We start from the raw sequence: 19,160 nt of genomic DNA, 5'->3' as shown, positions 1-19,160 counted from the left end.
TGTTGTAAAATGTCATTTTAGAAATCTATATGCCTAATACATGTACACTATTTCTTGAAACTGACCGAAAAATATCGGTTAAACTAGTATTCGTCTAACGTTATGGGTAAAATGCAATAAAGCAGTGAAAACTTTAATCTGTCAAGTGTTCGCCTTCCCACAACTGTAGATACCGTTCAACCTTAGTGTATTGGGCATTTGACGGGTTACGTAGTAATGAATACTTATTTACAGTCACAATATTATCAATTTTATTTAAAATCGACCTAGCCCTGTGAACCCAGTGGTCTTCTTAACCTTTTCGACACCGTGTCAAACCTTGTCAAACACAATCACAAAAACACAAAAGCTGTCACGCTGACGCCACGTCACCGAAGTGTCAAAACTGAAATTGAACTTTATGCATAATATGCACGTAGGTCTATGTTGCTCTGTGGTCTGTGACCGATTAATCGGTCTTTGGCGTTGAACCTACGGTCCGTATATATCGGTCATTGGCGTCCAAAAGGTTAAAATGGGTAATGTATGTACCTGATACCTATACCTACCTATGCGATCTCATACGCATTTATAAAATGCATATTTTAGAATGCAATGGAGCATGAATTTTGTTATAATATTATACTCACCTGTGTATTAACTGCGTTTTAAGTATTATTTATTTATTTTATTTATTTAAACTACATTGTACAGTAAAATTGTAGAAAAGGCGAACTTAATGCCAGAAGGCATTCACTACCAGCTAACCAGAAAGGTTATGTACGATCTGGTACAATGAAAAAAATTTTATTTTCTATATTGTGGTAAAGACAGCATGGAATTTATTTACAGTTGTAATTCAGAATATTATTTTTACTAATTCTTAGTAGGTATCTGCTTGTTTAAGTTATTAAACCAGTATTTAAATATATACTGATTTCCTGTATCCTGAAAAAAAGGAATTAATATTATATAATAAAAAAAATATAAGATATACAATTAACTTGGTTTCTTAGTGCGCTCGATTTTACTACAAATGTATAAAAGGAGTAAATTGATAGTAAAATATGGTCGAATCAGGCGCAATGCTTACTTAGATCAATTGGGTACTTTCCTACTAGTCAAATCAGCTCCTGTTTTAGAACTGTCAAATCGATTTGCCAATATGGAATTTATATGAAAACGTGTGTAGTGACGTCACGGTCATCTCACCTACTTTTTATATTTCTATCTGATTTATTAAATATAAATTGTGTTTAAAAATAACTTCCATCTATGTTTTTCTAATAATTATCTGGTGCTTTATTTCGTGCACGGTGCGAAATAATTCATGATTAGTAGAGGAAAGTACCCAATTAAGATTAAGTTACATTTTGTATTCATTAGTACAAATGACGAGAGGCCTAAAGTAAACTGTAAACTCCATTTTCAGAATCTATATCTAGTCTTAATATATAAATTATTTAACAGATTCTTTTTACATTTAGCCTTTCGTTGGTATTATTACATTTCTGCTGGACAAGTATTTTTTCTGATAGATAGTTGTCACAATTATCGTCCTCGGGAAATCGTGTCTTGTTTGCTTTTGTTTGATTGGAATTTGTAAATTGTAATACCTATTTTGTATTTATATCAGGCCTTATTGTGTGCAATAATTAATTTAGCAATGTTTAATTATTAATTATTATGGTAACGTTGACGAAATATAAAGTGAGCCGATCTTGTTCAAACTTATTCGAGAGATCGGCTGGTTATTATTGTTTATTTAATTTTATTCACGTATACTCTCCCCGCTAACTTTTCTGCACAAGGCGGAAAATGGGACTTTCTGTGCCTATGTCGACCCCATTGATTGACCCATACAAACATGCGGACCATGCGGTATCATGCAATGTAATAATAATATATTACAGTAGGTACATATGGTGCTACTTTCTCGAACTAGTGCGGGAAATAGCACTTTCCGTGCGTATGTCGAAAGTTTAAAGTGCCATATGTACCTACTGTAAAACGTTGTACGATACACGTGCGTATAGGTAATTCGCAACTCGTGTTGATTTAAAACACTCCCTTCGGTCGTGATTAAATTTATCGCCACTCGTTTCGAATTTCCTCTTTTCCGCACTTGTATCGTAAATAACTACATACCTAGGGCAGTAAAGTACCTAATAAAACTATTTTTTTGTCCGTCGGAGGCGTCGGAGCCAAAAGTGGCTACTTCGTTAAGCTCAGCGTGCCGAAAGTTGACGCTTTCCGCACGGAGAACAGAAAAGACTGTTAAGAGTTAGTGTAAGGCCTGAGTGGACGCTCGAGTTGGGCGTGCAGCGGGGCGGTGCGTGCGGCGTGCATGTTAAACAAATGCAAACGTATAGTAGCGGCCTTAGTGCACGCTGCTCAAATCACTTGTGAGTCCGACGCCCCGCTGCACGCCCCGCCGAACGCTCTGCTTCGAGCGTCCACTCAGGCCTTACACTTAGACCATGATAAGTACACGCTATGAAGTAACGATTTTGATAGTACAAGTAAGTACACGTATTGCAAGTGTTACTTATACGGACATAATTTCATACTTGTTTGACGTTTAAAATAACACTCGCACTGCTGTGTGTGCTATCAAAATCGTTGCAGACTTATTTTGGTCTAACTCTATGTCGAATTAGAGGACCTATGGCGAACCAATTCGTTCCAGACGAAACGAGAGCAATAGAGATGCAGATAATGAATTTTTGATTTCTGATGTCCGTGGTAGGTCCTCAGTTCGTTATGTTCGCTTATGACCAGTATTTGCTTTTCTATCCCATCGATCAACTTTTCGGGTGTGCTACTCTGCAGCGGCGCCACCATAATGAATACCAATGAATTATATGGTGAAATGATGTACCTAAAAAGTACATCATGTACCTATAATGTTTATGACTGTACCTGTGATAGGAAACGAAATAATCGGCATTGAAAGTGGCGCCGCTGGGGAGCATACTCCCCAGGGGCGCCACACAGTACTCATAGATAGAAATGATATTAGCTATTTTTGATGATCAAACGAACTTCTTGAAGTGAAGTTCGATCGAAATTATATGAGTCACTTCATTTGAAGATATAATTATATATTAACCATGTAGTTCCCCTATTGTACAGGTAGCATCGCACACATTTAAGAGTAACTATTTTGATTAAAACTGTCAAAGCAACTTCCGCCCACATCCGGTTACCGCTCACCGGCATGCCGCTCTTCATTATTTTTAGAGAAGGCAGAAACCAAAACTTATATCAGGGTTCTAGGGCGGGAGGGACCTTATATTATATCTTCAAATGAAGTGACTCATATAATTTCGATCGAACTTCACTTCAAGAAGTTCGTTTGATCATCAATTATATTTCGTCACTTCATTTTTCAGATATAATTATATATTAACCATGTAGATGTTTAGAGATATAAGTTTTGGTTGAAAAAAGATAAAAGTGTTGGTTGTCTTTTTCTTTTATCTTTTTTTTTTTTTTTTGTCTAAGTTAGGAGATTCCTCCTGACTATCGCATGGGCGCCGGGGCGTCCCGAATGAATTTATTTTTCCTTAGTTTATATTCCACTGAACGCAGTATTTTTAAATACTGTTCGTTACGTACACAACGCACTGGCATTAGAAATATATTATTAAAAGTATAGTAAAACATTTAAAAACAGGTCCAAGGTTTATTTTATTTATAACAAAGGTTATTTATTTATTATTTATTAAAACGAGTAATTCAGGTGGAATGTGTTTGTTAACCGTGGTGCTAAACCGGAACGCCAATTCTTATTTGGCCCAAGTGTACGCAATATATTAGGCTGCTAGGTACTCATAAATAGTGTCATTGGTATGAGATAATTTATGCCTATTAAAGTTCAATATTTCAAAACATTCGTTTGTAAATTAATCGTTAATTAATTCGTTTAAAATTAATAATGCGACTCCACAGTCAAACAAATGTAGTTTTGTGGAGCTTTGTCCTTAACAAAAAAGTTGTAACTTTTGTGTAATAAATAACTAAAATAAATAAAAAATAAATAAAAATCGCCGTGCGTGTAGAATATTGACTTTTTTTTTTTTTTTTTATTCTTGGGATTTATTTTATTATGTTGTACCCATTTTGGATGTTATGTTTTTAACTTACAATTAGTGTCCCAAATATACCACATATGTCACCAAGTAAGTTATATGATTTAAAACCGTATTTTAGTAGTCGTTTAACTTTAAGTTAAAATAATACGATCTGATGATCCTTTTTCATGAAGCCATGATACTACCTTTTCTGATTTATTTACTGCTATCATAAAGGAATCCAGAAGCACGAGAAACTAAACTGAACCAAAATTAAATCAATGCTTTAGCAAACAACTGTATTAACGGGTTGTGTTTTTAACTTTTTAGGCAATCAAGTACCCAAGTTATTATCTAAATATTTATCTATTACTATAATATCGAACGCCGTGTACTGCACACCAAGTTCAGGACATAATATGTGTACATTATACACAAGTTTACTGTGCAAATTGAGTCATAAAGCATTGTTAAAAAGCACAAAGGAAGTTTAGTGATGCAGGTTCAACAAAGGTCCATATTAGGTATAGCTAGGTTAAATTTTTTGAACACATTACGATGTTAGAACAAATCCTAATAATCCCGGGTTAATCTTTACTTTATGGACCGTCGATTTTTGGGGTGCGGAGGGGGGAGGGGGGAGGGGGGGGAGAGGGCTACCCCCCAGTCCAAACCCCATGGCGCGGAACCCCATGGTTATGGAGATATCCATGGTTAAAGTTTGTATGGAATTACTATGAAATAAGGGAATACAGCATAATTTCAAGGGGGAGGGGGTGAGGGGTGAGGGGGGGCGCGCTTCGGCCGAAGGCCCGCTTCGTCACCCCTAAGGTCGCGAGCTGACGAGACCATAGCTCGCTTGTGGACGTCGCCGGCTCGCTACGCTCGCCACCTCCCCCCCCTGCGCTTCGCTATTTGGTCTCGGTCGCTCGCTGACCTCGGGGCTACTCCGCGAGCCTTCGACCTCAGCGGTGAAGCTGTTGGATCTGGGTAGCTCCGGCGCTGCGGAAGAGCAGCCCTTCCGCCCTCGCGTGACAAAGCACGCTCACTACACTCGGCTCTGCAGCTTCGGCTTACTGGTCGCCTTCGGCGACCAGCCTCAGCCGCTCGCCTCGCTCGTTCCCGCGCTCCGTCACGGCGGGCGAGGGCTGCCCTCCCTCCGCGCCTCCGTTTTTGGAATTGCTCTCTAGGGGTAGGACAGACAAGCCCACGTGGATAGTGGGGTGCTCTGATTCGGTTTTAAGTGACCTTGAGATTCTGGTGACCAAAGATTTTGGTGACCTTGAGATTCTGGAGACCTTGAGATTCTGGAGACCAAAAATTTTGGTGACCTTGAGATTTTGGTGATAATAAATTGCGTGACCTTGAGATTTTGGTGACCTTGAGGATGGTGGTGTGGTATAAAAGGTAATATAAATTTACACAAAACGGCACCTTTCGACGTCTGCTATGACATTACTCCTTTATTTCATAGTAATTTCATACAAACTTTAACCATGGATATCTCCATAACCATGGGGTTCCGCGCCATGGGGGTTGGACTGGGGGGTAGCCCTTTGCACCCTCTACCCCCCCATACCCAACACTCCCTCCAAATCGACGGTCCATAAAGTAAAGATTAGCCTTTAATTTAATTTGATTTGAAAAGGTGTTATAAACTCTTAAAATGTCCTTTTGTGAAAAAAGGTTTTAAAGTTCGCTAGCGGTCCTTGTCCGCGATGTGGAATTAGAGGCTCCGAGCCTACTCCGAGGCTACTTGATATCAAAAACAGGCTCGTCTAAGAGTCATAACGTAATTTAGGCTAACGATACAACCATACAACCCAGCGTTACCTCCATGCAGGACGGGATACGCTGTGGCTGTGATATCGTTCCCCGCGTCTTGACGCGTCGGCCGTGTGACGTTTGAGCAGACAGCGACACTGAGAAAATTTAGTTATGCACACGCATGTCAACTTATAGCAGCTCCTGCTGAACAAATTGTGACACAACGGACATTCTAAAGACTCACGCGGCCTAGCGCGTTTCAAGACTGTCAACTTCAAACTAAGTTTTTTTTTTTTTTTTTTTTTACATATATAACGTGTCTAATATCGTTAGGTCCTCTGGATCTATCCAAGAAAAAAAATATATATAAATTTTATTTTAACCAAATTTCAAAATCCATCATGTTTGCGATCTATAACAAATACCGATATGAACGTGCATAATTATGCTTTCGGTTCAATCATGCGCTATCACATGTGTAGCATTACCAAAAGGTATATTAAACAAAAATCATTTATAAGACTATACTGCTACTCAACTTTCGTAGTAATCTTTCAAATAATTTGCTCAAACTCGAATGGTTATTATTGCGCTCATATTACATACATATAAAAGATGATCCAAGGGCCAAGGTCCATTAATGGCACCAGAATAAGTATATGTATGATCCACTTTTATAAACTTAATGTATACTGTTCGAGTTACTGAATGTGCAATTGTGCATAGTACTTACCTAATAACCAGTTAAAACCCGAGTAGGTAAAGTCAGCGTACCTACTCCACAAACATCATTTGTAATTAGCTTACTGTACATTTGTACATAACTCCATGTGACGAGTCTTTACATTTGAATAAAGATATATTATAGGGGATGAACCTCTGTTTATCATTTTATAATATTATTGACAACAAGGAATGAATGGCCATATTTGCATAGATATCGGTGTTGCAACTGTTGCAGCTTCTATTCCCGCAGCGCGAACTAAACAGGTACCTATTTACAGCAATCAACTACGAGAGCAATCCGCAGAATTTGAGGTAAGTAACAAGCAACAAAACTCAAACTTATGCCTTCTATTTGTATCCAAATATTCGCTCTGTCGGAAATAAAATATTGTTGGCATAATAAAAATATTGTATTTGCTGTATTGCTACTGTGGTTGTATTGTGAGTTTAGAAAACAAATATTATGTTTAGTGATTTCATCTTGACGCCATGACATATATTATGAATGTGCTATATTAATAACATATGCTGTATTAATGACATAGTTAGATAGCAAAAGAAGTATAAGTGGTGGGTCCCACCAACTACGGATAATACATTTATGATATGAAGGTAGGTACCTACATATATTTTAAACTTGGCAAAAGCGTATTGCATAGTAGGTACCATCGTATTGTCAGCATTGTATTGACAATGGCTGGAGGGGTACCGTGACCGACACATGAAACTTATTGAACCATACCATACATTCATTTGTTTATGTTTTACGGTTTCTATTACCTATTTAATTATTTATATTTTTAAGGGCATACTCTGAGGGTAATCCTTTAAAGGATAATCGTTTTGAAAAATGGAATATTATAATATGAATAGGTTACCTAGTTAGGTACCTAGTTTGTTTTTATTATTATTCTCAGATGGATGGTCATGGTACCTACTCTAAATGACGCTTGACACTTTGTCAGCTTCGACATGAACTGATGTATTAATGATGAAAAAGGCGTAAAGAGTGTTTCGTATTCAGTACTCACAAATTGTTCAAGTGGGTTTATTAGATAAATTATGATGAATAAACTCATGTTCCTCTAATTCAATTGAATTAGGTGTACTCCTTATAATTGGATGACTCAAATGAATAAATCATTTTATTTCACTTTAAAACAATATCTCAATCAGACAATAAGTAATACTTATTTACTGACTTCGCCTATAAGCGATCTTGACATTATAAATATATTTTTGTGTACTCATTTGGTTGACTCTTTTTTATGCAGTTTAATGTAAGAGTAAACCGAAGTTGTTAAAGTTTCATCGTCACCAAAATGTATGCACCACTGTCAGCGCACCACTTCATTTGTTTAATTGCAAATTGTATGTCAGAAAAAATTACTATAAAGTAATAATGTGACGTGATGTAGGTACATCTAGCAATTCCCACTTTTAGAGACAAGTTATAACTACCTCCTGTATTAATATTATTTATGTGGGTACATGTAAGCAATGTACTACTGTGTTAATTATAAAATATGTGAGATAGTCTTTATTGTTGATTCACATTAGACCTCTGGGCGCATTAGGGTTTCTGTTTATTATACTTTGAGGGTTCATACTATTTTTTAAATACCGTTCTATGGGTTAGGTGTGAGTAAAATTTATGTCCAGCGTGGAGGTAAATGGCGGCCAAATTAAAAGCAAGGAATATACTATATTAAGTTTAATGTTAAGCAGAAGGCTGGTTGGAAAAAGTGATCGTATATACAGGCAAGTAGGTTCTTATATAGCTATCGTACAGCGCCACACTACTGATTACTTATGAACTATTACATATACTGACATACCTAAACTAAGCTGTTGAGCTCGTATGCTAGTACATAGGAGTTTCGGTAGATGTCACCTTATTTACATATTATAGGACTGTGGTGCTGTCTACCGGTGATTTATATCTAATATCTATTAATAAGTTTGAGAGCCCTAACCTAGATGGCGTAAGGCGCAAGTAGGTATTGCATACCTATTTGTCCATTCCCTGATAAGATAGGTCTTAACATTTTGCCACCCCTTGAAATAGTTAATGTTTTACGAGTAACATTAGGTATTTCAAAGAATAGGACTTATATATTTTTGGCTATTAGTAAGGATGGGCAGAGTTCTTTGTTATGAGTTATAGTTAGGTAATTACTTATATTTAAATTAGAGCTGTGCCCATTCCTATAAATGAAATAACAATAGGACATGTTTTTTTATTTTAAATAGGGAGTAGGTATTCTTATTATTTATATACTAGGTAAGTTAGGTATACGTACTTAATTATTATACTTATTACTTAATCATAATTATTTAAACGATAACATTAGGTTGGTAGGTATTAACTACTTATATAACTTGGCCCGAAGTAGGTAATGGACAAATGTTATTGAACGCGCGTTGGATGTCTCCTCTGGCGGTTCGGATGATGGCTACCCTGGTGATGCCATCCCGGCCCGGCTGCGTCGCGACGATCTTGCCCAGCCTCCACCGGCAGGGTGGCAGGCGCTCTTCTCGTACCAGGACGACGGTGCCGACTGCGAGGCTTGGGCCGCGCGCGCTCCTCCACTTCGTGCGCTCCTGCAGCGTTCCGATGTAGTCACGTGACCAGCGCCGCCAGAAGTCCTGGGTGATTTGTTGCAAAAGTTGATAGTGAGTTAATCGGTTTTTTGGTATATGGTTATAATCTTCGTCAGGAAGTGAATTTGGTGCTTTTCCAATTAAAAAGTGAGCTGGCGTGAGGACAGGATAGTCAGGATTTGAAGTAGGTAAGGGACACAATGGCCTAGAGTTCACAATTGATTCTACCTGATTTAGGATAGTTACAAATTGTTCATAAGTTAACAAAGATAACCCTAACACTCTTTTTAAATGATATTTGGTAAGTTTTATACTAGATTCCCATAGTGACCCCATATGAGGTGTATAGACGGGAATAAAACTCCATTTTATACCCTCGTCTGCGCAATGAGATACTAGTTCGCTCGAGCTGTCCTGTAGATATTTTTGCAAATCTTTCAGTTCGTTACTAGCCCCATGAAAAGTTGTTGAATTGTCACTCACCAACTCCTGCGGTTTACCTCTCCTGGCGATGAACCGTCGCAGCGCCGCCAGGAAGTTGGCTGACTCGAGCCCTGTAATTAATTCGAGATGAATTGCCTTTGTTGCAAAACAAATAAATACTGCTATATAGCACTTATAGACCTTGTAACCACGTCCTGTCCTATCTCTAATGTTATAAGGTCCTCCATAATCGATACCTGTGATAGCAAAGGGGGGGGATGGGTTTACCCTCGAGGGGGGTAAGTCTCCCATTATAGGGTTAGTAGTCTTTGGATTTGCTCTAAAACACGGAACGCATTTATTTACAATTTTTGAGGCTAACATTCTACCTTTAGTTGGCCAGATGCGCTCGCGAATAGTTGATAGTAATAACTGAGGGCCAGCGTGCAGAGTACGTTTGTGTGCGTTTTCCATCAGTAGTTTGGTAAACGTGTGTTCGTGACTTAGTATTAAAGGGTGTTTCTTTTCATACGCATAATGCGAAAGACCGATTCGTCCGCCTACGCGAATGAGTCCGTCTTTCATGAATGGGTGTAAAGATAATATTTTGGATTTGTTAAGAACCGGTTTGTTGTTTTGCAACAATTTATATTCGTGTGGAAATGATTCCATTTGTGAATGTTTGATTAATGTGTGATCCGAATTTTTTAATTCTTCTACGGACAATGGTCCTGATAATTTTTTATTCGGATTAATTGTTCGTGTTTTATTTTTTGTGTTATATATAAATCGTAGTATGTATGCTAATACATGAATAAGTGTTTTATCACTTGACCACCTGTGAAAAAGATATTGTAACGTGTCGTTAGATTCGGTGTTAATAGCCAAGGTGAGTATTGTGTCTACGTCGCTCTCGGCCTCGGGTATGTGATCCAGTGACTCAGAATCGTGGGACGGCCATGTATCAGAACTTTGGCTTAACCACGCAGGCCCGGACCACCATAACTGGTTGGTTTCCAGCTTGCCTGGTGCTACCCCTCGGGACAAAAGGTCGGCGGGGTTATCCTCCGAGCGAACCCAGGACCAGTCGTGCTTGCTTGTAAGTGATAATATTTTTGTGACTCTGTTACTAACAAAACAAGTTAATTTAAGGTTACTATTCTTTATCCAACACAACGTTATTTTTGAATCTGACCACAGGTTGATTTTGGAAATGTCACATTTTAATGCTCGTTTTATTTTGTCTACATGTGTTGCGAGAAGTAAACTGGAACAAAGTTCCAAATTTGGAATAGTTTGGGATTTAATTGGTGTGATTTTTGATTTTGAGTAAAATAGATGAACTTGAACGTTTCCTACCCTATCGCACGATCGTATATAAATGGCAGCGCCATAGGCTTTAATACTGCTGTCACAAAATCCATGAATTTGTATCGTTACATAATTAGGTATGACTGTACATCTCGAAATTTTTAATTGGTTTAATAAAAACAAGTCTCGATAGAATGTGTTCCATTCTTGGATCAAGTCTTGTGTTAATTCGGTGTCCCAATCTAATTGAGCCTTAAATAATTTTTGGATAAATATTTTGGCTACTACAATTACTGGTCCCGTCAAGCCTAGGGGGTCGAAAATGGACGAAATTACCCCTAGTACCTTTCTTTTGGTGATTGGGTGTGAAATTTGATTTTCTTTAATGGTGTACATAAGCTCATCTGAGTCACTAGACCACGCTAAACCCAGTACCTTATGTGTTTTATCTCCAAACTCGGTTGTAGATGTGTTTTGGTGTGTATGTGTTTCGCTCACCCGTTTTATGATGGCTTCGGAGTTAGACTTCCATTTCCGCAGCGTGAAGTTGGCTCCTCGCAGGATCTCGTTCACCTGTGATGCAGTTTCGGCTACCTGATTCTCGTCGTCACCGCCGGCGATAAAATCGTCCATGTAGAACTGGTTCGCTATGGCCTCTGCAGCTGCTGGAAATGTGTGTTGGTTCTCGTTTGACAATTGTAACAAACATCTGGTTGCAACATGTGGTGCTGACTTTAAGCCGAAACTTAATGTAGTCAGCATATAAATTTGGAGTCGTTGGTGAGTATTTTCCCGCCAAAATATGCATTGTAGGTATTGTTGATTTGGTTTTAAATAAATACATCTGTACATTTTTTGTATGTCAGCGTTAATAACATATTGGTACTTTCGGAACCGTAGAAGTATATTTATGAGTTCGTCCTGTAATATTGAGCCTTTGTATTGTATATCATTCAATGAAACGCCGTTATCGGTCCTGCATGAGCAGTCAAAAACAATTCGAATTGGAGTGGAGGGGGAGTCGCGAAAAACAGCCTGGTGGGGTAGAAAATTACATGGGCCATCATAATTATCTTGTAATTTAATCATATGGCCAGCTTGTTCGAACTCGCGCATGAAACTCACATATTTATCCTTAAATTCGGGGTTCCGCGCGAACTTAGTCTCTAACGTTTTGAACCTCCGATATGCTATGTGCCTAGATTGACCTAGCTTGGTAGGTGGCTGCTTTAATGGAAGTTCAATTTCAAAATTACCTTCAGAGTTGTGAGTGTGGGTTTTCAGAAATATATCCTCACATTGTTTTTCATCATAAGGTAAATTTGGTGCGGAACCCTCCTCTATTTCCCAAAACTTTTTTAATTGAGTTTCAACTGTAATTTTACATTGAATAGCAGATTCGGATTTTTTATGTACGGGACCCGTAACTAACCACCCCAGGCGTGAGCGTCTCAGAACCGGTAATCCCGGCCCGAGCGAGTATTTACCGGTGAGAAGTAAATCAAAAAATATTTCGCCACCGATCAGCAAATCTACATCTTGAGCTAAGTTAAATTCGTCATCTGCTAATTTATAACGCGGCGGAATGTGCCAACGTTGCACGTTTGGTATTTCAATATTGGTTGTACAAACAGTAGGCGAAATAAAACAGGACAAATTAGTCGTAAAGGTTCCGTCTAAGGAATGCAATGTTATGTCACACGATTCTAGGACAGTAGACACTTTTTCATTGAAACCTATGACATTTAAGGCGTATTGTTCCTTAGGTAATTGTAACTTTTTTACCGCGTTTTGGGTAATGAAATTTTCTTGCGAGCCGTTGTCTAAAAAAGCCTTCATTTTATGCACATTGTTATGCTTATCCCTAACAAGCACTTGGGCTGTTGTGAGGAAAACTGACCTATTTCGCGTTTTGTTTGCTTGTTTCCCGATTAGAGTGTTATTAGACAAGACAGTCTCGATTTGACTAGAACTCGGTTGTTCGTCGGTTAATGTTGAGATTGGTAATCGTGTTGGTGCGGGGTTACTACCTATATGAGTGTTGGTATTTGGTTTGTGTAGTAACGTATGATGTTTGCCCTTGCATACTCGACATGTACTGGCCCTGCAGTTTGTTAAGACATGCGTCCCGGACAAACAATTAAAGCATAATCGTAATTTATTCACGGCTCGGATTCGCGCGATAACGTTTAATGCACTAAACTTTGGACATTGGTTAATGTAATGCGTACTCGAACAATATGGACACTGGTTAGGTTTAAATTGTTTGGAGGTTACCTTAATAGGTTCGGACGTGGTTACCATGGCCTTCTTGGAAGTGCTGGGTGCGTCCGATGGTACTGCTGGGCTGGTCGCTTCCAGCCGGTCAGCTCGGTTCTTTAGGAAGGTTTTGAAGTCCTGCAACGAAGGCAATTTTCTCAAATCAACACTATTTTCCCATTTTGATTGCAGTCGACTATCTAACTTTTTAACTAGTAAGTGAATAATTGCGAGATCCCAATTTTCGGTAGGTACATTTAATGAACGCAAAGATCTTAAATGTTTGGAAATATTATCGCACAGACCTCTAAGACCCGAAGGAGTTGACGGTACAGGTTCCACGTCGAACAAGGCTCGCATGTGGTTGGAAACTAAACGTTTAGGATTATTGTAACGTTCACAAAGCATCTGCCACGCGAGCGTGTACGCTTCCTCGGAGAAATCGAGCGAACTAATTACCTCAAGTGCGCCGTCTCGTAAACAACTGCGTAGGTATTTATATTTTACAATAGATGCCAAGCTAGCTTGATTGACTAGGGCATCAAATGTGTCTCGGAACTGCAGCCACTGTGTTAGGTCCCCATCGAAGCTAGGGAGGCTAATTTCGGGATACTTTATCGACTCACCGAGGGGCTGCTGCTGCGGGGCTTGGGGACTATGGTCATTTGGTATTGATTCGTCATCTATTTTCGCCAGCAGCTTGCCCTTAGCGCTAAGTCGGTAAAATGTGTCCTCGAAAGACTCACGTTCGGCCTCTTGGGCCTCGATGTCACCTTCCTCGCTGCACAGTGTCTCGATCCGGTCCTGTATCTCAGAGAAATCATTGTATAACTTTGGTAATTGATCTAGTCTTAAGCTTATGTCTACAATTACTTCGGCCGTCAATGCACTTGAGTCGATTTTTTCTATAAATTTCTTAAATATAGTTAGTTTTCGCTTATAGACACCTCGTTTATTTTTTAACTGCCTAACTTCTAACTCTTCTAGGGTTCTTTTGGAAATTTCTGTTTCATTAGCCATGATTAAGAACGATTACAATTTACAATTGGTAGGGTGATTAAACGATACAGTTGAATTTGGTAGGGAGATTTGGTAAATAGGTTAGGAATTGCCAGCTCACTTGCCTTCTCGATTGAAGCTCGTGCGCGTGGTGATTGCCCTCGCTTGGGCACTCCTTCTGCCTCTGGTGTGGTACCACCCACGTGGTCCCTTTGGTAGTTGCGGTCGTCGTTCCGTGCGCGGGCTGCGGTGCCTCGCACGTGGTCCCGCTTTGGTGGCTCGGTCGGCGCCTTCGCATTGGCTCAGGCTGCTCGATCGAGAGGTGTGGTCGCCTCCTAGTCACCTCTACAGCTTCTTCAGGTCGGCGGAGCCCCACGCGGTTGCTACATACGTGGTAACGTTGCTCTCCCGGCCTAAATCTGGATACGCGGCGATTCTTCGATGTACTGGCTTGCAAATCATACTAAATTTATCAGCGATTCGCTTTATAGTACTCAGATTAACCGCGATTTAAACTCGGGGTCACCATTATGTCCAGCGTGGAGGTAAATGGCGGCCAAATTAAAAGCAAGGAATATACTATATTAAGTTTAATGTTAAGCAGAAGGCTGGTTGGAAAAAGTGATCGTATATACAGGCAAGTAGGTTCTTATATAGCTATCGTACAGCGCCACACTACTGATTACTTATGAACTATTACATATACTGACATACCTAAACTAAGCTGTTGAGCTCGTATGCTAGTACATAGGAGTTTCGGTAGATGTCACCTTATTTACATATTATAGGACTGTGGTGCTGTCTACCGGTGATTTATATCTAATATCTATTAATAAGTTTGAGAGCCCTAACCTAGATGGCGTAAGGCGCAAGTAGGTATTGCATACCTATTTGTCCATTCCCTGATAAGATAGGTCTTAACAGTGAAACATAATTGGATATTAGAAATTCAAATATATTTTTATATGTTAGGCCATCTAAAACCAAGTAAAAAGAAAGCCTCCCTCGGCTCTATAATAAAGCATATTTACCATTTGAAAGACAATACATTTTTCACATAACATAATTCGTAATTCTTTATTGCAACCATGGTACCATGGGTACCTACTATGAAAAATGCGCCAATATGAATATCTAGGCCCTCTGTTTCGTTGTGCGATCTTATGCCTTCGTGTTGGTTCACGACCAACCCCCAGGCGAAATCGGTGTTCGAAATATGAACAGACTTTCCTTCGTGTTGGTTCACGACCAACCCCCAGGCGAAATCGGTGTTCGAAATACGAACAGACTTTCCTTTGTGTTGGTTCACGACCAACCCCCAGGATGATTTATTCCTTCGTGTTAGTTCTCGACTAACCCCCAGGATTTATGTATGTCCTTCAAGTTGAAGGATTGCCCAACTATATTAATATAGTAGTTTATGCAACAGTGATATAATAAGGGTTCTTAAAATTCAAGGGTCGAAGTTACAAAACGAGACGTAGTCGAGTTTTGTAAAAAAAGACCCGAGAATTTTAAGAACCAATTATGAGCTGTTGCATACATTACTTTTTCTATGACAGCTGCAGCAAAAAAAAAAAAAAAGTCGAGTTTTGTAAAAAAAGACCCGAGAATTTTAAGAACCAATTATGAGCTGTTGCATACATTACTTTTTCTATGACAGCTGCAGCAAAAAAAAAAAAAGAAAAAAAAAAAAAAAAAAAAAAAAAAAAAAAAAAAAAAAAAAAAAGAGTTATTATTAAAAAAAGAGTTATTATTAAAAAAAGAGTTATTATTAAAAAAAAGAGTTATTATTAAAAAAAAAGAGTTATTATTTAAAAAAAAATTGAGTTATTATTTAAAAAAAAAGAGTTATTATTGTAAATGAAAACATACCTCTTTCAATCAAGATGATCGGAACTTGTATCTTTAAAAAAAATAAAGCAGTTGTATTATACTCATAAGATGACTGCTAGCAGTCATCTTATGAGCCTATAGACAAAGCATTCAAATGACATTGCTTTAGATATCACTGTCAGTCATTTAATTGACACATTTAAGTGCTGGAGTAGAAAAACAAATATTTTTTATATTGCACAACGAATAAAATGTAATCTCACAGCTAACACCATGCCGGTGAGCGGTAACCGGATGTGGGCGGAAGTTGCTTTGACAGTTTTAATCAAAATAGTTACTCTTAAATGTGTGCGATGCTACCTGTACAATAGGGGAACTACATGGTTAATATATAATTATATCTGAAAAATGAAGTGACGAAATATAATTTTCTTATGTAAATTGATGTACTAATGCTGTTTATTACGTACCTATTGAAAAAAAGAATTATTTTGCATTGATTAGTGATTTTATTTACATTTTTATTCCGCATTCCGCCTAATAGATCAGTCAAATCTTACAAAAAAATCTTCTAAATAAACATTGCGTGATGTAGTTCCATATTTTTGTGTATGTTGTTTGGAGTCCTTGGAGGAATGTGACACTATGTTTTGCAAGCAAAAAAAAGTTGTGCTCCCTTCGTAATTTGCAAAAAAATGCAAAAATTTCGAACTTTTTTCAGTTTTTACACTTTTATTATAAAACTATGGGTTTTTGGTCAAAGCTTGCTATATAATGTAGAAAGAACATTAAATTTGGAACAATTTAAGCCCATTTACAGCGCCGTATGTCAAATAGTTCATGAGATATGGAACTTTAAAAAAAAGGGTACTTTTTCCTTAGAATGAAATTTTTAGTTTTTCCTATATTTCAGGACAAATATCGGCACAACCGCTCATGCTATGAGATATATTGCGTGAATAAAGTTGTAGCAAATTTAATTACTTTTCATTTAAGTGCAAGAAAGGGTCAGTAAGTTCTACAGTTCTCAGTCCTTTAGTTCTTCTTCTATTCCCGATTTGGTTTGTCAATCTATACATCTATGTAAAGACTCGTACCTAATAGGATATTGCTAGTTAAAACCCGTGGATAACACAAACGTATACCTAGAGTGGGTAATGGTAGCTGATTCTGATGTATCAATTTGTTATGGTTTGGATATTATCGTGATCTTGTATTTAACACGACTCACAGTAGACTCAAGAGCACCAAGAAGCGACAGACATCTAATGACACGACTTTCAGTGATCCCAGTGCGTTTCGCCAACACCACGCCAATCACTGTGAACTATCGTCAAGGTCGTATCAAAACAAGATCAAAACCAAAACTAATTCTTAAATAAGAATCGGTATCGTGGACTACAATCAATGGCTACGGCCAAAAAGTGGAGCCGAAAAACAAGCCAAACTACAGTTTGTATCTTGCTTTCATTACTGAATGAATGAAGTGCTTACTCGTAAGAGGGGAGTGCATTTTAAAAATGCTTGATCTCTAACATCGCTCTGCTGCTATCGGAGAAGGCCGGTAAAAGCGTAGATGAGTGGTACTGCCTTTTGTAGGGATTTTGACAATGCCTTAAACAATACATTAGTTGCCTTCCTCATTATAGCAATTTCATTTTTTTACGATAACTAGAAAACTGTAGAACTTACTGACCCTTTCTTGCACTTAAATGAAAGGTAATTAAATTTGCTACAACTTTATTCACGCAATATATCTCATAGCATGAGCGATTGTGCCGATATTTGTCCTAAAATATAGGAAAAACTAAAAATTTCATTCTAAGGAAAAAAATAACCTTTTTTTAAAGTTCCATATCTCATGAACTATTTGACATACGGCGCTGTAAATGGGCTTAAATTGTTCCAAATTTAATGTTCATTACATAGCAAGCTTTGACCAAAAACCCATAGTTTTATAATAAAAGTGCAAAAACTGAAAAAAGTTCGAAATTTTTGCAGTTTTTTGCAAATTACGAAGGGAGCACAACTTTTTTTTGCTTGCAAAACATAGTGCCACATTCCTCCAAGGACTCCAAACAACATACACAAAAATATAGAACTACATCACGCAATGTTTTTTTAGGAGATTTTTTTGTAAGATTTGACTGATCTATTAGGCGGAATGCGGAATAAAAATGTAAATAAAATCACTAATCAATGCGAAATAATTCTTTTTTTCAATAGGTACGTAATAAACAGCATTAGTACATCAATTTACATAAGAAAAAAATAGCTAATATCATTTCTATCTATGAGTACTGTGTGGCGCCGCTGGGGAGTATGCTCCCCAGCGGCGCCACTGTCAATGCCGATTATTTCGTTTCTTATCACAGGTACAGTCATAAACATTATAGGTACATGATGTACTTTTTAGGTACATCATTTCACCATATAATTCATTGGTATTCATTATGGTGGCGCCGCTGCAGAGTAGCACACCTTTTCGGAGCTTCTTATTGCGCGAAGTATTATTTATAGCTGATAGTACGTTGTAAATACCAGTCCTAGCAGAATCTTCAGTAGAGTCCAGAAATGTTATTTTTAGTTATATCGTACATTCAGATATTTAATTCTATAATTATGAAAATTATTCAAGTTACCCGGGATAGTCCATTCCAAAATGTTGATATTTTGTAGACATTGTTGCTTAGAAATGTAAGACTGAAATAAACAATTGACATCTATTAACCTTTTTCATTGATTATCATTTGATTATTGATTAATTGATAAGAGTTCGCTTAGTAACTTATCAATTAATAAGAGTGTGGAGTCCTGCCACCATAAAATTCCGCTCGAATCTACGATGCTGACGTGAGTGCCCTATAGGAATGTCCTACTTCTAAATCCTATCATTCGAATACTATCTAAAGACGCAACTGTTATATGGAACGGAACGTGTTAATAAACCAAATAAATAAAACGTATCGTTAAAATTATATTCAATAAATTACATAATTTAAACACTTAAAAATATTCTAATAATAAAACTTACCAGCAAATCAAATCCGTGAAAAATCTTACAAAATACGTGTAAACATAACTCACGAAAACTACCTAATTAACATTGAGTCATAAATAATACAAGTATTACTCACCTTTCTCATTGACAATTTTCCTCAGAGTTTAACTAAAAGCGTA

The 19,160-nt window shown here is 37.8% G+C and overlaps 1 protein-coding gene and 1 long non-coding RNA gene across 2 annotated transcripts in view; both read right to left on the bottom strand.

Annotated features, from left to right (window-relative positions):
- The window catches only part of LOC134648714 (uncharacterized), a 217,692-nt gene that overhangs the window by 134,083 nt on the left and 64,449 nt on the right, over positions 1-19,160 (bottom strand). The window lies entirely within an intron of this gene.
- LOC134653729 (uncharacterized) lies at positions 8,896-19,126 on the bottom strand. Its single transcript, XM_063509126.1, has 4 exons — positions 19,118-19,126; positions 14,270-14,434; positions 13,451-13,949; positions 8,896-13,283 (listed from the first exon to the last, which is right to left on the bottom strand). The coding sequence occupies exons 1-4, from the start codon at positions 19,124-19,126 to the stop codon at positions 13,252-13,254; spliced, it is 705 nt and encodes a 234-aa protein (XP_063365196.1). The 3' UTR covers positions 8,896-13,251.

The sequence above is a fragment of the Cydia amplana genome, chromosome 1, assembly GCF_948474715.1.
Source record: "Cydia amplana chromosome 1, ilCydAmpl1.1, whole genome shotgun sequence".
Classification (NCBI taxonomy): domain Eukaryota; kingdom Metazoa; phylum Arthropoda; class Insecta; order Lepidoptera; family Tortricidae; genus Cydia; species Cydia amplana.
This window is presented reverse-complemented; position numbering and strand designations above follow the sequence as displayed.